This window comes from Drosophila gunungcola, unplaced genomic scaffold (assembly GCF_025200985.1).
Source record: "Drosophila gunungcola strain Sukarami unplaced genomic scaffold, Dgunungcola_SK_2 000001F, whole genome shotgun sequence".
Classification (NCBI taxonomy): domain Eukaryota; kingdom Metazoa; phylum Arthropoda; class Insecta; order Diptera; family Drosophilidae; genus Drosophila; species Drosophila gunungcola.
This window is the reverse complement of record NW_026453197.1, coordinates 15,789,377-15,805,206: the sequence shown is the minus strand read 5'-3', so window position 1 is coordinate 15,805,206 and position 15,830 is coordinate 15,789,377. Positions and strand designations below refer to the sequence as shown.

The window sequence follows — 15,830 nt, the reverse complement described above, 5'->3', positions numbered from 1 at the left end:
GCGACGCCTTGCATGCCATTTCCCAGAAGTCCCGTCGTCCTGTCGCCTCTTCTTGCTTTCCATTTTTCCAGTCCATCTGCCAAAATAAATATGTTTGTGGCAGTCGTAGAGCAATCCTGCCACGCCCACACAAGTGCCACTTGCCATCAGTTAGGCTGTTGGCTGTGGCATGTGCAAAAACGACTTTCAACAGTAAATGCATTACGGAAAACTGCAGCAGCAGCCCAGTGACCATTCATACCCCTTACATAAATGCAATCAAATGTTAAAAGTATTAAGTGCAGGTAGTGTCCGAGCGTTGACAAGGAAATGAAAGTACTCAGAGGACTTTCAGGCCAGTTCTGGCATCTCCTGAAGTGGACATAAACACATCGGAGCTCTGGTCCGATGTTGTGTTTCAATTTCCGGCCTTCAATTTAATTTCAATTGCGGTTATCGAATTGTTTCTCGGTTTTTTGCCTGCAATCGATTTTCAGAATTCAACAAGAAAAGATTGTTGAGACTTATTTTTCAAAATTTTTTATTTTACTTAACGTATATTTAACTAATACCGGATTTAAATTAAATTGGCTTTGATTTTATACAAGTTTGTCTTCTGTTTTAGGTTCTAGAATATTTAGAAAATAAGCTTATTTATCTGTCATAGCCAAAGTGGATTATAAACTAATTTCTCATATACATTCTCTATTTGTACAGGTCATGAACGACTTAACGAATACATATCCCACTATGAAACACTCAACTATGATCACGAGCACATCCGAGCTAGTCACAACAGAGCGCGACGATCAGTGACCAAAGATCATTATGTACATTTAAAGTTTGCATCACATGGAAGAGACTTCCATCTTAGATTAAAACGTGATTTAAATACATTTAGCAATAAGTTAGACGTGAGTATTACCATAATGATTAAAAAACATAAACACTACAATGTAAAACATGGCTGTATTTTTTTTTTCAGATTTATGATAGCAAAGGTCCCATTGATGTCTCCACGGATCATATCTATGAGGGCGAAGTGATAGGGGATCGTAATAGTTATGTATTTGGTTCCATACACAACGGGGTATTCGAGGGTAAAATTATAACGGAACGTGATGCCTATTATGTTGAACATGCCAAACATTATTTCCCCACAAATCGCACGGCGACAACACCACCAACTCCGACAACAACATCCTACTCGAAAACAACGGCGGCTCCACAGAGCAGCACCACAAAGAACACACAACCAACGCGGCCTTTGGCCCGACGCAATAACAACAATAGCTACAACAACAGAACTGCCGTTGATAGTAAGACAGAAAACTTCATAAAGAAAATTGCTGAATCCACAACGACGACGAACCAGCAGCTCCCAGAGCATTCCGAATCGTCGTCATCGTCGTCGTCGTCGTCGTCGACAACATTCCCACCCACAACAACGGAGAATTCCGAGGACGAGCAGGAGCAGGAGCATAATGCCGAGGACGAACTTGATTTTCACTCCATTATCTACAAGGAGTCACATGTCGAGGACGCCTACGAAAATGTGCGCGAAGGTAAGTCGAAATAAGTTCCTTTTCCCACTTTTCATCCTTCATCCCCCTGCCAGTTGCCAGTCTTCAAAAGTAAGTTGCCGATGCAGAAATGAAAAATACTCCCAGCACATTGTTAAATGTGATTTATTTGCCGGCTGGCATCGTTGGAAGTTTCCGACTTTATTCTGTACTTTTGGATTTAGTTCGGGGGAGGACACAAGTCAGCCTTGAAATTGTTTGATAACATTTCGTTACTGTTTTGACACCTGAGTTATGACAGTCGCGAGTAGCTGGCTGCTAATCATTTCAGTTATGCTCCTCTTTCAAGCTGGGCTGTCAGTTTGTCAACTGGCTCACGTTTTTCAGAAGCTGTTGAGCTTAACAACTTGTTTATCGGAGCAGTGAGAAATGGGGCTGTAGAGCTAAGCTTATGTCACGGTGGAAGCTTCTTTTAATACGCTTTACAAAAGCAAATAGCAAGAATATTTACTCTAGTTTTTAAATAAATTTTTTGAGTGCCCATATAGTAACTTAATCCTCTTGTTCTGTAAAATCTTTGCTAATACCCTTAAACCAAACAAATCGTTGTTATCTGCTTTCAATTTCATTTATTGGTATAAATGATATATATATTATATAAAATTCTCCCTTTTCCGATAACTCTTAATGAAAGAATGTTTTTTCTGGTCAATTACAATTTGTCGACTTACCGCAGCAGTTTTTCCCCGCCAATGGCGATGTGGGAACTTTGATCCGTCAGCTGTGCCGACAAAGAAGAAACGGAAAAACTTTCATTCCAAAATGAAAACGGGCAACGTGGCAACGTTTTTCATGGTTTATGCAAAAAAGGCAAGCCGGCGACTTCATTTTAAAAGCAAGCCACGCATGAAGCTTCCCGTAGAAAGCGAAGAAAATAAGAGGAATATTCTCTCTCCGGTTCAATGGTCAATTTTTTATGCAACTCGGCAACAATGGTGCAACCAAAGAAGGTGTGCCCCAGACTCGCACACTCGTACACGTAATATCGCTGCAACAATGACACTGACAATGAAAAGTTGCAACTGCAAACTGAAAAAAAAAAAAACGGATGCATCGCCGTTGTTATTGTGCAGGCAGCTCCAACTATGACGACATCAGGTTCCAGACCGCCGGCTGCTTTACACACATGCACGGCAAACAATGTTGCATTTCCATAACAATAACTTTAAATGTGCTTCTCTGATTACATTTCTTGAATACGATATTTAAAAATTAAAGTCTTGGTCTATAAAGTGGATTTGTTTTACAATAATGCAGTTTGTAAATCTCAAAATTTTTTTTAAATCTTTATATAACCTTTCATTGTAAATGGTTTCTAAAGCATTTTTAAGTTGGTCAAAAAATCGTAAAAGTTTCGTTTTTTTGCGATGTGTTTAAAGATGCAATGGGTTAAAAAATCGTAATAGTTTCAGTTTTTTATTTATGTTATTTTTTTTTATTTTTCACCAAACTTTCATTTCTTTCATCCATGTGTAGATTAAATATTAAAATCAGAATTTGTATGAAAACTAAACAATTCAAATCCAATCAGAAAAAGTGTATTATAATGGAATGAATGCATTAGAAATATGTACTCATAGGTAAATCGATTTATTTTCTTATTGTGTATTAACATTTTCCTATAGCCATGGCTATAACAATGGGCGGCTGCCACGCCCATATAAAGTTGTCACTGCTGTTGCTGCAACAAAAGAAGTAGAATCTAATGCATAGCTAAACAACTGAAATGGGAGCAACAGCAACGGTGGGTATTTTGTTGAGTACACGAGGGGCGCTTTGTTGGCCAACTTTTTTCGACAATCTACCCATTGTTGTTGCTCGCAAAAATTGTATGCAATTTGACATTCCCACAAAAACATACACACTTGCACACATGCACATGCACATGCAGCCAGAGAATCATGAACAACACTTGACAAAACTATTGTCATGGGCGCATTTAGCTTGGTTGAAAGTTTATCTGTGCGTTGGGGGCGTGGCGTAATTACTTTAATGAGCTAACACAAAAGCCGTTTACATGCCCATTCCCACCAGCTGTCTAATTTGTTGTCGCCCTTGCACATTTTGATTGATATAGAGTATAAATTCCATATAAAACACCGAAATTGACATTCCGTTTCATTAATTCGCTGGTTTTCATTTAGTTTAGGACAGGATGTTGAAGACTTTTAATTAATTTACATTTGAAATTGCCCAATAGTTTCTGGTTACCCACACAATTATGCTAATTAAAACTGTCTCTCAATCAATTTAAAGTTGGTTTCGATTTAAATCCCCACACCTAGAGATTAAAGCAATCAGTTTGTAAACTAAAGAAAATCTTTTTTAAATTTAATTCCCTACATTGTTATTGACAAGAATGAGATAATACAACACTAAAGGTTTTAAATTAAATTAGTTTACAGCTATTAAAAACCCGTAAGATATTTCAACTTTTACTGACTGCTTTAATGAAATCACTTTTCATGAACCAAACTCTCAACTGTTTGAGTGCCTCAAGTCCCTACACTTAAAAGGGCCAATTAAATGCTCACAGTTGCCATGACAAAGTTGGAAAGTATAATAGCGGTGTCAAAGGTTGTCATATGGCTGTCATTGGTCACTTAGTCGTGGGGGGACATTACATAAACATTAATTTGTGAAAAGTGCAAAACGGTCTTCGTTGCCACTCGCGCAGCTCTCTTACTCATTTTCTATTTATGAGTTATTGCTACTCCACTTCACAGTTACCCACATTTTTCGCATGGTTTTCCCCCGTTTTTCCTTTGGCTGTCCAACTTTATTAGCTTCGGTAAGAACGCAACTGTGCCGCGAGGTGTTTATGCTTCCCAAGTTATCAGGAGTTTCTACCCCAACTCGCCACCACGCTTTTAATGCCATTTTAGCAGCATATTAACTTTTGTAGTGGAAATGAGCAGTCGTCGACGGACCCTAGATTACATTGTTGGTGTGTACACACTCGTTCATCCCTTTTGAGGGTGGCAGCGTCAAGGGGTGCGTTAAGTGCGTGTTAAAACCGACCAAGCGGCGCACGCACATTGCTTATCCGCCCCTACATCCCACAGCCCACATCCCACCCAATACGATTCTCCCTCTTAGCCCATTTATGGCCCCTAGCGCACTGTCGCACTCACTTGCAAGCAGCCAAGTAACGAAGCGTGAGCCCGCCGAACCCCAGGAGCAGCCAAGGGGTTAACATACGCCACAACACAAGTACTCAATTACACTGTCCAGAAATTGAAACAAAAACGCTTTTAACCATAGCTAAGCATGTTTTAAAGTAATGTAACATTCTTAGAATTAAAATTTGTTGTATTTATATTTTGATTTTATTTTCAAACATTCAATTTTTATTTTGGAAGCAAAAATAAAAATTTAATTAAAATTAGTCAATGCCTAGAGCCCATAACTTTCATTTTAAATGCTTAATATTTTCTTTTTATCTCAAAAATTTGAAAATAAATTATGAACTAAGTTAAGAATTGAACTTTTAAAATCATTTTCGACTTAAAACTTAACAAATTTGTTCTCGTAGCCATTTTTGTAATCTTTAAAAACAAAACAAAAAAAAATTACTAATAAAAAACGCAGCGTCAAACAAACAAATAAACTATTTATAATATTTACCCTGCTTTCCTATTCATTCACAGAATTTTTTTTTTATTATTTGTTACTCGCATTTCTTATTATTTCTTGGACCCCTTTTTTTTCTCTGTGCACGCAAGTGCAATGTGTGTTCTCTTGAATGCTGCCTTAGCTGCTGTTGCCTGGAAATCACATTTTATACACAATGTTGTAATATAATTTTTGCACAGCAAAACAGAGAGAGAGCTGCTCAAGTGGCACATTGTTTGCTGGCGTCACTGTTGCTCCTTATGTACTACTCCTCGCCAGGACCTGCCCCTACCACTCCCACTCCCACTCCCTTTTTTCCGGTTATTCTTGGGGCCCTCGAGTGCATTGACCATGCCTGTGGGAACTTTATGTGCAGTTGCTGCAACTGCCATAAATGCAATGCGGCTCACATTTATTTACGACTATTTGATTGCACTTGGTAACACTATGCAAATTTATAGAAAAATTCCTCTCGCACAGCAGCTGCCCCGTTCCCATTCTCGACCCAACCACCACCCATTCCTTTTAGGCCCATTAACTTTTGCTGAGCTGCGAACTCATTGGAGCAAAAATGTCAATGACTTTTACAACAAATAAGACTAATTGTTGCGGTGCGTTGTTTAAACTTAAATAAATTGGATTTTCCAATTATGTAGTTTTGTGTTAAACGAACTGCATCGTGATTCATATGTTTTTGTTTAATAACCCATTCAAAAAATCAAAAAGGTGAAGGCTAAATATCGAATTTATTTCATTTATATTATATCACAGTTATAAATACATCATTTCAGGGATTCTGCATACAGATTCCACTAAATTTTAAATAATTCTGGGAAACATACTTTCAACGAAAACTGGCGTCATCGCCAGAGTAATTGATTTAAATTTTATCCACCGTTGTGCTGCTCGTCGCTATCGTTTTATGAATATGTATCAGTCAACGATGCATGAAATAAGCAGCCAAAAATACATAAATACAGGATTTACGCCGCGTTTCGATAACGATGATGCCGCGGGGCCAATGTTGACGTTGGCATAACATACAATAATTTCCGGTATTTGATAGCAGCAACAACAGCCGTGGAAGGAGCCACCCTATGCAGGAGCATGGAGTTTGCAATTGTCAACAAACAAATTTCATGCTAGGTTGCACAAGAAAGTTCACCCGCCTGTCGTTACACTCCCCATAGTTCTTTTGATAAGGGAGAGATGGAAAAAGTTCCCCAAAAAAAAAAGTGCCCAAATTGACATGCGACAGTCATGGCCGGAAACACGTTTTTCTTTTGTCGCTCTCTTTGCTTTCTTTTGTTATAGTTTTTTTTTTTTTTTTTTTTTTTTTAATGCTCTGGGGTTCTGCAAATGTAAAAGAGTATTTGTTGATTACTGGCAGACAAATATTTCTAAAGGGATAGCTAATATTTTATGCTAATTGCGTCATTATTTATTTAGAGCAAATCGAAAATTCTGAAGGTGCAGAGAAGTAAGGAAATTGTATTTATTTTAAATGAATTACAATTGATTTGAAATTAGATTTTATCTGTTAGTCTACCCATTCTTGTTTACAATGTTTTAAAATCGTTGATAATTTTTTAAAATTTCAGTCGTATTTTATGTCTTTAGTCTAGATCACATTTTACGGGCTAAAACCTACGGTTCAAAAATCATTATCGCCCATTGTTGTTATCAAATCTCTAAAATAAAAACAAGATAAATAAATATCAAAACAGGGTAGCTAGTAGGCTCAAGATTAAACAAGTTGATCTGAAGTTTTGTGATTTTTTTGTTACCCGATCGGATTGAAATCAGACTGTAGCACTGGAGCCAACCAATGGACATGTTAATTGGCAACGCTGCCGGCTGTGAATGGCTATAAAAAGGGGGCGTGAGTGGGCACAGATATTGAAATCAAATGCGTTTGAGCACAATGGCCTCTCCGCCATGTGGTGATGGTAGCAATGGTCGCACTGTTCCTGGTGAAGTGAGTGGATGAACCCCATCGGCAAAGTCCAGCTGCGGTTGGATGAATTCATTTTGCATGCGTGGCGACATGTGTCAACTTCTATTAAGTTATCGCTGGTCATTCAACCCGCGGTCACATACAGTCTACCGCAATTTTTCTGACTCTGCGGTCAGCAGTTATTTGCTAAGGGAGTGTTGGAGCTGCGGAATACTCACAAAGTGACTTATTTATGCATTCAATTCCTTCCTTAAAGGGCAGCAAATTTGATTAGAATGATTATTATATGGTTTTGGAAAATTTAGAATGATTGAGCAACAAGTTGTCATTGATTTTTAATTATGAATGACTTTTTTTTAAGTAATTTTGAAAACAAAGTATCAAACATAATTCCTTTTTTTGTTCTCTAAAAATTCAAGCAAAAACTTCGGTTAATGTATTTAGTTACAGGTCGCTAAAATACAATACAAAAGTAAAAGAAAATATCGGGCTGAAATATTTTTATAACAATTTGGGAAATATATTAACTTTTATTAAAATATGTTATGTTTTATCGACAAAAGAACCCTGAATTTTAAAAGAATTGCAATTTTCCTAGAAATATGTTCATGACAGGTATTTAAAATTTCTCAAAAGCTAGAATGATGGAAATTACCCATCAACTACCTTCGTTTGAGATAATTAGCCTTGTGCAAAATTCAGATTAATCAGCTTCCTTTTGGAATTGTCTGCCACATGCGATCTCCTTATAATTTAACCATAATAGTACCCTTTCTACTCAATTGCCAATGGAATGTGCACCGACCAATTCCAATCAAATACGAATCCGAACATGCAAATCAACAAGCCCCGGCAATCGCAGTCAGTTTCCTGTCTATTACAACGAATAGGGCAACAACCGAACTGGACAAGAGCTAATTACAAACCAGTTCGCCAGAAATGGGTCATCTGCATCGTTAGCTCGTCGAATCGGCTGCTTCTGAATCTCAATTCAAATCTGAACGCATAATTACAATGGGAAAGTCAACAAAAATCAAGTGCACACACAGACAGACGCAGACACAGAAAGTGCAATTAGAAGTGACAAATTACAAATGACAGCAATAACCAAAAAGTACAATCTGCCAGATGAACATGCAATATATGTATGTTTTTGTTGTTACACAATGCATATTAAATTTCAGAAAACTGTTTTAATTATTTTCATACTTCAGAAACTTTATTTGTTTGAGTCCCTTCAACGACCCTCTTTTTTTTCATACTTTTTTAGCTGACATGAGGAAAATTTGTGTTCTGCTAACTTTTTTGTATTTTTGTTGTATGCCAGTTGTCTGGAAATTGTTGTTTGCCAACCGCACAACAATTGCATTTGATAGAGAGCCCCCCGCACCGTCGGTATGGAAATTGCGGTTAATTGAATTCACTGAACAGGGTTCAGAGTCAGCTGCTACTGCCGTTGACCGCTGCCCCATCTATATGACGATGGTGAACTTTACCTCCTTGCCGCCCACCACCGCCGTCGCCATATGTGAAAATTAATTGAAGTTGTGCAGTTTTATGGGGCTTCGCAGCGCTGACCAACGCAGAACAGCGACAACTACAACGACAACGGCAACGACAACCAAAATCTCGCATGACTAACTTTTTATGCTTGCTCACCCCCAACTATGCTTTACTTTTTATGAGAACTCCCCGAACCAGTTTTTATGAGCACCACCTCAGAAATGACAATGTCCAACAGTGTTTATTATTTTTACGCTTTACTTTTAATTGACATTTGTCCAAGGATAATGAATCGCTGATATTCAACATGCCAACTTTTCACATTTCATGTTTGGTTAAACGTACGTCTTTTTTTTTTTATCATTAAAACGAAATGAGTCAGCTGAATGCAGATAGTTAGAGAGTATGAGAAAGGGGTGAATAAAATATTTTAGTTTATTTAAACAACATCGGCAAAATGTATATTTTTAGTTTCTATCATGTTATACGCTATTTCAATTACCCATCTATATTTTATAGATTTATATGCAGTTGTAAATTTTTAGGTCATCTTAAGAATAGAAGTTTTAAGCACTCATTTGTTTCAATTAAAAATTTACAGTCAAAAATTTCTCATATGATATATATATAATTTGTTTATAGAATTAAAAATCCCAGTGTAACTTGAACCCAGCTACTTACTTGTATTTACTTAGAAAATCTCTATTTATGAGGCGTTTTATGATGTTGTGTCAGTTTCATAGTTGCGACACCCTCTTCATCCGTTCGAATATATTCCATGATGTTACGTTCAGTTCCACGCTGTTGCCCTCGACTCTGCATTGCCATCCTGCGAGCTCCGGATTTATCCATAATGTCGCTTTTGTGAACCCTTTTGCCCTTTCACCCTCTTTGGTCTCGACAGTCTGACTGAATTTCTCTACGCGACGGCTTCTTGTGATACACTTCGTTTGGTTTCGTTACTCGTTTCCCTTTTGTTTGATGTTTTTATAGCCGTTGTTGTTGTTCATGGTTTTGTAACTGTGTTCAGTCTGTGTGGCGTGAAAATTCAAATTAGATTTTAAAATTTAATAAATGTTTAAGGCAAATGAAAATGTGACATAAGCAACGCACGTAGCAACACCTGCTCTAACCTTCCACCTTCAACCGTGGGGCAGTGCATTTCAGAGCAGAGAGCGTGAACACATTTCGCAACATTTAAGTCGCTTTTAATGGCTTTTTTGTCTAGCAGGCTGGCTCTCCTGGTCCCCCGCATCATCATCATCGTCATCGTCATCACACGGCCAACACACCTGACGCGAAGCTCCCCAGCCATGACATTGTGTTTGCCACTTCAACTGGGATCGCTTTTATTTTTCAGCAGCTATTCCGGATGGGGTTGCAACTAGATTGCACATTTGTGTTGCATGCCACTTTGATTGCCTTGCCGAAATGCAACATGTCTGCGAATTGGGTTGTTATTGCGGATATATCCCCACATCAAGCAATCTGTCATCATAATCGTCCGATATGGGTATGGAATGATGAGGGATTGCAACTTCCACTCCATTTAATGTAGTCGTCAGAAACAATGACGTTTTGACATAAACAAGGAAATAAGTTTTTATTTTTTTAAAGGGCACTAAAATGTGGAAAACCTTTTTTTTTTGTTTTTAGTACAATGTGGATCTAATGTTTAACATACTACGACAAAATAAATAATCTTTTATTTACAGATTATGATTGTTACAGTATTTAGTATTTATTTCAGATTATTATAGTATTTTTGCCTGGTTTTTGCAAAGCAATTTGGATTATTAACCCTTTTTTTTGTGTACAATATTATTGGTTAGCGCAAATAACAGTGCCTTGACCGCAACAATTTGCGCAGTTTGCACTTTTCAGCATCCAGCAAAAACGGATATAATAGCAAAACAAATAAAAAAGGAATGGACGGAAATTAAATTTATGACCATCATAATTTCTATACTCTGTGGGTCCATCAATTTTATCCCGAAAAGGTAGACACTCGAATTAAAAACTATTTTAAGCTTTGGCGACGTGAGACTCGCTTTTTGGAAGGATCAAAGGAAAATGGCATTTGGAAATTAACAAGAAATATCGATTTGAATATTTACCTTTCGACTATTTAGTACTTAGTGATTGGAAGATGTTTATTATTTGAAAACTCTAGATTGTATATTTTATATACTAAATATATAATTTTAGGATTATTTTTTTTAATTAAAAAAAATTAAATAAGTCCTATACACCCAATTTAATCTAAAAGCAAGGAGTACCAATAACAAAACCGCATCATACAACATATCAGGTCGAAATGAAACGGTGCAACGATTTTATTGACGGAATGGACTGGAATGGGATCATCGGGGATGGGAGTGGGAATGTCAGTCGGAGTGGGGGATTCAGTGTGGATGTTGAACAATTCAATTTACCACAAACTCGTTATTTTGGGGAATCCGGTCAGGACCCCGTGAATCGTTACCCGTAAACCCCATGCCCGTATCCGCATCCGCATCTCTGGCACCTGGTCTGCGGACAGCGCTCAAACCAATAATTGTTGCCGACGGGTATGAGTGTGTGTGTGTGTGTGTATGTGTGTGTGGACCGCACACCGAGGTGCAGGGTGCAAAATGTATTTAAAATCTGTCGTCGTCATCAACGAAATGGGGACATTTTCTGGTTTTTGGGGGGGCCGGTTGTGAGCCCACTCTGCGAATTTTGCAAATATTTATGCAAATGTTTGGCTGTGCAGTGCTGTTGCCACTCTTATCCAAACTGTCCAGGTGACAGCAGCACAGTGGAGATGCGTTGGAGTGGAGGCGAAAAGAGTTCAAGGCTTTGGGTGTGGGACGTTCGTGATTCTGTCCGAGAAATATTAAATTAATTGTTGCGGTTGACTCTGCCTACGATGCTTTTCCTGAGGAAATTTAAGACTTGATAAAACTTGATAAAGATTTAGTTGAAGGAAATTGAAGAACCCTCGCAGAAATATACACTTGAATGAATTTTTGTTTGTTTAATTAAAGGAAATTGAAGAACCCTCGCAGAAATTTACACTAGAAAGAATTTTTGTTTGTTTCATTGAAATCATAAAGACAAAGTTTTCGTTGTTTTCATTAATTTTCTTAAAGCAAAATCGAGCAGCACAAATTACTAGGTAACAACAACAAAAAGGAATGCTCCTTTTTCTTACAATTAAATAATCTCCTCTCAGTGATGAAATTTTATGCATATTTTGTTATAAGTATTGAAAATATACTTTATTTTCTATTACAAATACATTTCTCGTGAAATTAGTTTTGGAACACAAGCTGTATAAACATTTGTACGAAAAAGCCCACCCGAAAGTTTCAGAATCACGAGTTAAACAGAAGTTTATAATGTCAGGCGGCCACATGGCGAATGCGTAATGTGGCCAAATGGATTTTACCAAGCTTACATGACTCACCCAGTGGGCGGGAATTGTACACATATGTATCTATATATGCAACATGGCAAACATCAGCCAGAAGATGCTAGTTTAGGCCAAAGTCTTGGAGCATAATTCGTGTGGAATCCGGCCAAAATGACTGCGCCTGCAGTTGATGTCCTTGCAACAGCTGCAATAGCAGACGAAATTTAAACAATTTTTAAAATTTATCCTCACACACACTCTGTTGACCAAGGACATTGCTCTCTCTGCCAAACTTCAAAATATGCATAAATCTTGTGCTGAAAATGTATATTTACATTTTGCTATTTAACAACATTTGGTCAGCACGACCAGGCCAGGCGCATTATATAGGGCTTCCTCTGCATTGCCCCCTCTTTAGTTTCTGCGGCTTCCGAAAGTTTTGCGTCCTAACACTTTGCACTTGTCCACTGCGCTTTGGGAGGATGTTGCTGCTGGTGCTTCTGGTGCTACAAGTTGTTTGTTTTATTACAAGTGCCAAATAATTTAACTGCTAAAATATTAAATTTCCCTTTGAATGGTCGCCAGTGCTAGTCAGTGTGCAAGTGTGCATGTGGGGGCATGTATGCTGTCTGCTGCCGTTTGCTGTGCTCGTAAATTTGTTAGTGACCAACCGCCGTGGGAGCCCAGTGTCAGTTCAATGGGCCATTTGGGGAATCTGTTTGTTTGTACACAGACATCTATAAATACGCACATGTTTGAGTTTAATTAAAATGGACATTAGGCTGGGCAAGGGCCGAGTCATACCGAATATGCGTACGCAAACAGAAATATATATAAAAATATGTAATTTGATCTGAGGACCAGAATAAGCAAATACCGGAGTGGAGCTCAAGCCCACATGCAGTCATTTCCATCAATAGGCTCTAATTAACATGTCTCCCATACATTCCGTCTCCGCCTAGTGGTAAATCTGAGGCCAAAGGAGCGCGGCAAGGACATCCTTGGATCCGATGAAAAGGGGCAGCAACAGGAAGGGCTAACGGGAAATAGGAGTGTACATTGCGGTTGGCTGGGACTCCAAAGACAGTTCTTTTACACTTGAAAACAATGTTTTATTTTTAAAAATATTCTAAAAAATGTTTTTTGTTAAAAAGTTGTATTTGTTGATTTAAAATATATACTTAAGTATACGCGCTAAGTTAACTTAAGATTTGATAAAATGCCTAAATTTTGCCATCCAAAACTCAAATAATCAAACACTTTTTAAAAAATTTTTTTTTAATCCCTGATATCCCTGGTAAGTGTTTAAATACCAGCACTAACCTGTAACGACAAAAACAACATCAACCATCGATTATGGTAGGCAACCTCTCAAACCACACTGTCAAGCAGAATATAAAGGAAATCTGAAAGCGACGGGGATTGTTAGTCGCCCGCTGGCTGTCATGCGGTCTTTTTTAAGTGCTTTACGGGTTATTTTCGGGACATTGGTGGGCGGCATTTCGGAAGGGTGTCAGCCACTTGATAATGACGATGACAACGACAAGGACAACGGCAACACTTTTGTTATAGGCGACTGTAACTGCTGGCGAACACACAAACACGGCCTCATGTGCCCTGTGGTCTATGTTCTATGGTCCATGAGTCCGGGAACGGAGCAGCCTCTCCAGTGTTCCAATTGAATTTAAAACAAGTTCAAAATTATTCGCATTGGTCTGAACGCCCCTGAGTGTCTTTGATTTTGTGTGTAATACTCAACGAACATATAGGGTATCTTGCTTGTTATTTAACGTTTGTTTAAAATAGTTAAGCATTAATTTTTTTTTTACAAAAAAAAAAAGTTTTTAAATAAATCAACTTGTAACATAGTTTTCTCAACAACTTAATAGGTAAAGAAATCTAAAACAAAACTCACATGAAATTAAATTTAAATTAATTATTTATAAAAATGTTTTAAAACTGTAGTATAACATTTTATTAAAGAACAATATTTTTTAAAGGTAGTACAAAATTTTATTAAAGTCCATTAGTTTATTTATTTTATTTTTCATATTTTATTATAATTGTAAATATTATAAGTTACATCATTTCAGTAAAGATATACACATTTCCCTAAATGCATTTCAGTCACGATGAATAGTTGAGCCTCAGCACTTCATAAACTTATCACCTCCAACAAAGTTAACAACATGACAAAGAGCATAATGCACTTCTTAACAGTGGATTACGTCGGAGAACCTATAGACAGTCCTTAACCACAGCCATAAACCACTTTTATCATGGCCAAGCACGAAGATTCACCCGTACACACCTCCCACTACCACTCCCACTTCCACCCATCTTCAGTGTCCATCTTTATTTCGACTACCCGACTTGGCAACTCCTCTTTTGGCCAAATGGGCAGGAAACTCCTTTCTGCTTATCTGTCGTCTCCCTCTAGCAAAAGCCAATGCCGAAATACCAGCCCAAACCGACCGGGCAAGTAAATATTTCCAGTTTTCGGCCACAAATGCAATTGCGCTTGATGATATTTGTTTCTTCCGTTTTGGTTTTGCAGCTGAGGAAATGAGGCTTATACAGTTACTTGGCACAATACACTGTGTTGTCTTAAAGTGAGCTGAAATTTAAGCCTAAAGAGTTAATTAAAGATATTATTAAGTATGAGATCATGATGCTTAATTCAGGTTGGTAAACACTCTCTGTTGAAAAATACATACTAATATTTAGCTTATAGTCATAAACAAAAATGTAATAAAAATTCCATAGTTGTGTATGCTGTACTGATATGAGATATATATCAGTACCATAATAAATCTTAAAATCGTTTTTTCCTTTAAAAAATACGATATTTTCGTACAGTATACAACGTTATTTTCAGCTGACTTTGCACAACACTCCATTTTGTCAATCACTATCAGTTAGGCCATAAGTTCCATGTGTCCTAACCAGTATTCGGCGCCCCCCTTCTGCCACCTGTCCTTACATTGATATACAAGTGTGGATGGATTTGCGTGGGTTTTCAAATATACAACTGCACAAGGGTCTCCATTTATTTTATGGCCTGGCTGCATGCAATGAAAATTCCCAACACACAGTTTGGTGTGCATATGGTGCTGGTGTGTTCCAATAGCCCCACATTTGGGCATTCTCGGCTGTCTTATCAGTGCCAGTCCTTGGGCACAGTGCTCCGAACATAGTTTAGTTTAAAATTCCGGCCCGTATTTTCAAGAGGATTCTCACGTGTGTGTGTGTGTGTTTGTGTGTGTGTGCCCGTGTGTTCAATGTCAGGCGGTTGGCCCAGTGGAAGTTTGGGCTTTGTGTGACAAGTCGACATATTTCTCTTGGTTTTTGGGGACCTTGTTGATATTGCACTTTGCCTTGCATGCAAAACGCTGCCTACAAGGAGCATCAGCTGCACAGGCAAAGGAGCAGAGCAGGTCAAAAGCCAAACAGTTGCACTGTCGAATGAACTTTTCTAATTCCAAGAGCATAGCAACCGGAGAACCAGAGCCACTAGCCACCTGTCTCACTCCTCGCTCCTAAACCTTCTTCATCTCTCATCCACAGTAGCAATCAGGACGACCGAATTCCGAGTCCTGTGGCACATTTCCATTTCCCTGGCAGGGGAAATTATTCCGTCGTTAATTAGTGGCCGATACAGAGAGTCGAGCCCATACATTTGGCTTATTTTTAGCCCATTTAGAGGCAGGCGGCAGAGCTCTGGCTCTATCGTTTAGGAATTTTTCTTTTTCATTTGGCCCAAAGTCAGTCCTGGAGCCATCACCATCATCATCAT

General features: G+C 38.1%; 1 protein-coding gene across 6 annotated transcripts in view; it reads left to right on the top strand.

Moving 5' to 3' along the window:
* The window catches only part of LOC128262126 (disintegrin and metalloproteinase domain-containing protein 10), an 87,101-nt gene that overhangs the window by 56,235 nt on the left and 15,036 nt on the right, over positions 1-15,830 (top strand). For all 6 annotated transcript variants that reach the window (XR_008268318.1, XR_008268316.1, XR_008268317.1 and 3 more), the window contains exons 4-5: positions 697-893; positions 965-1,544. Coding sequence is in view for 2 of the 6 variants with exons in the window: in XM_052996206.1 (XP_052852166.1) it covers positions 697-893; positions 965-1,544 (777 nt within the window). In the remaining 4 variants the exon portion in view is untranslated. The remainder of the gene's footprint in view (positions 1-696; positions 894-964; positions 1,545-15,830) is intronic.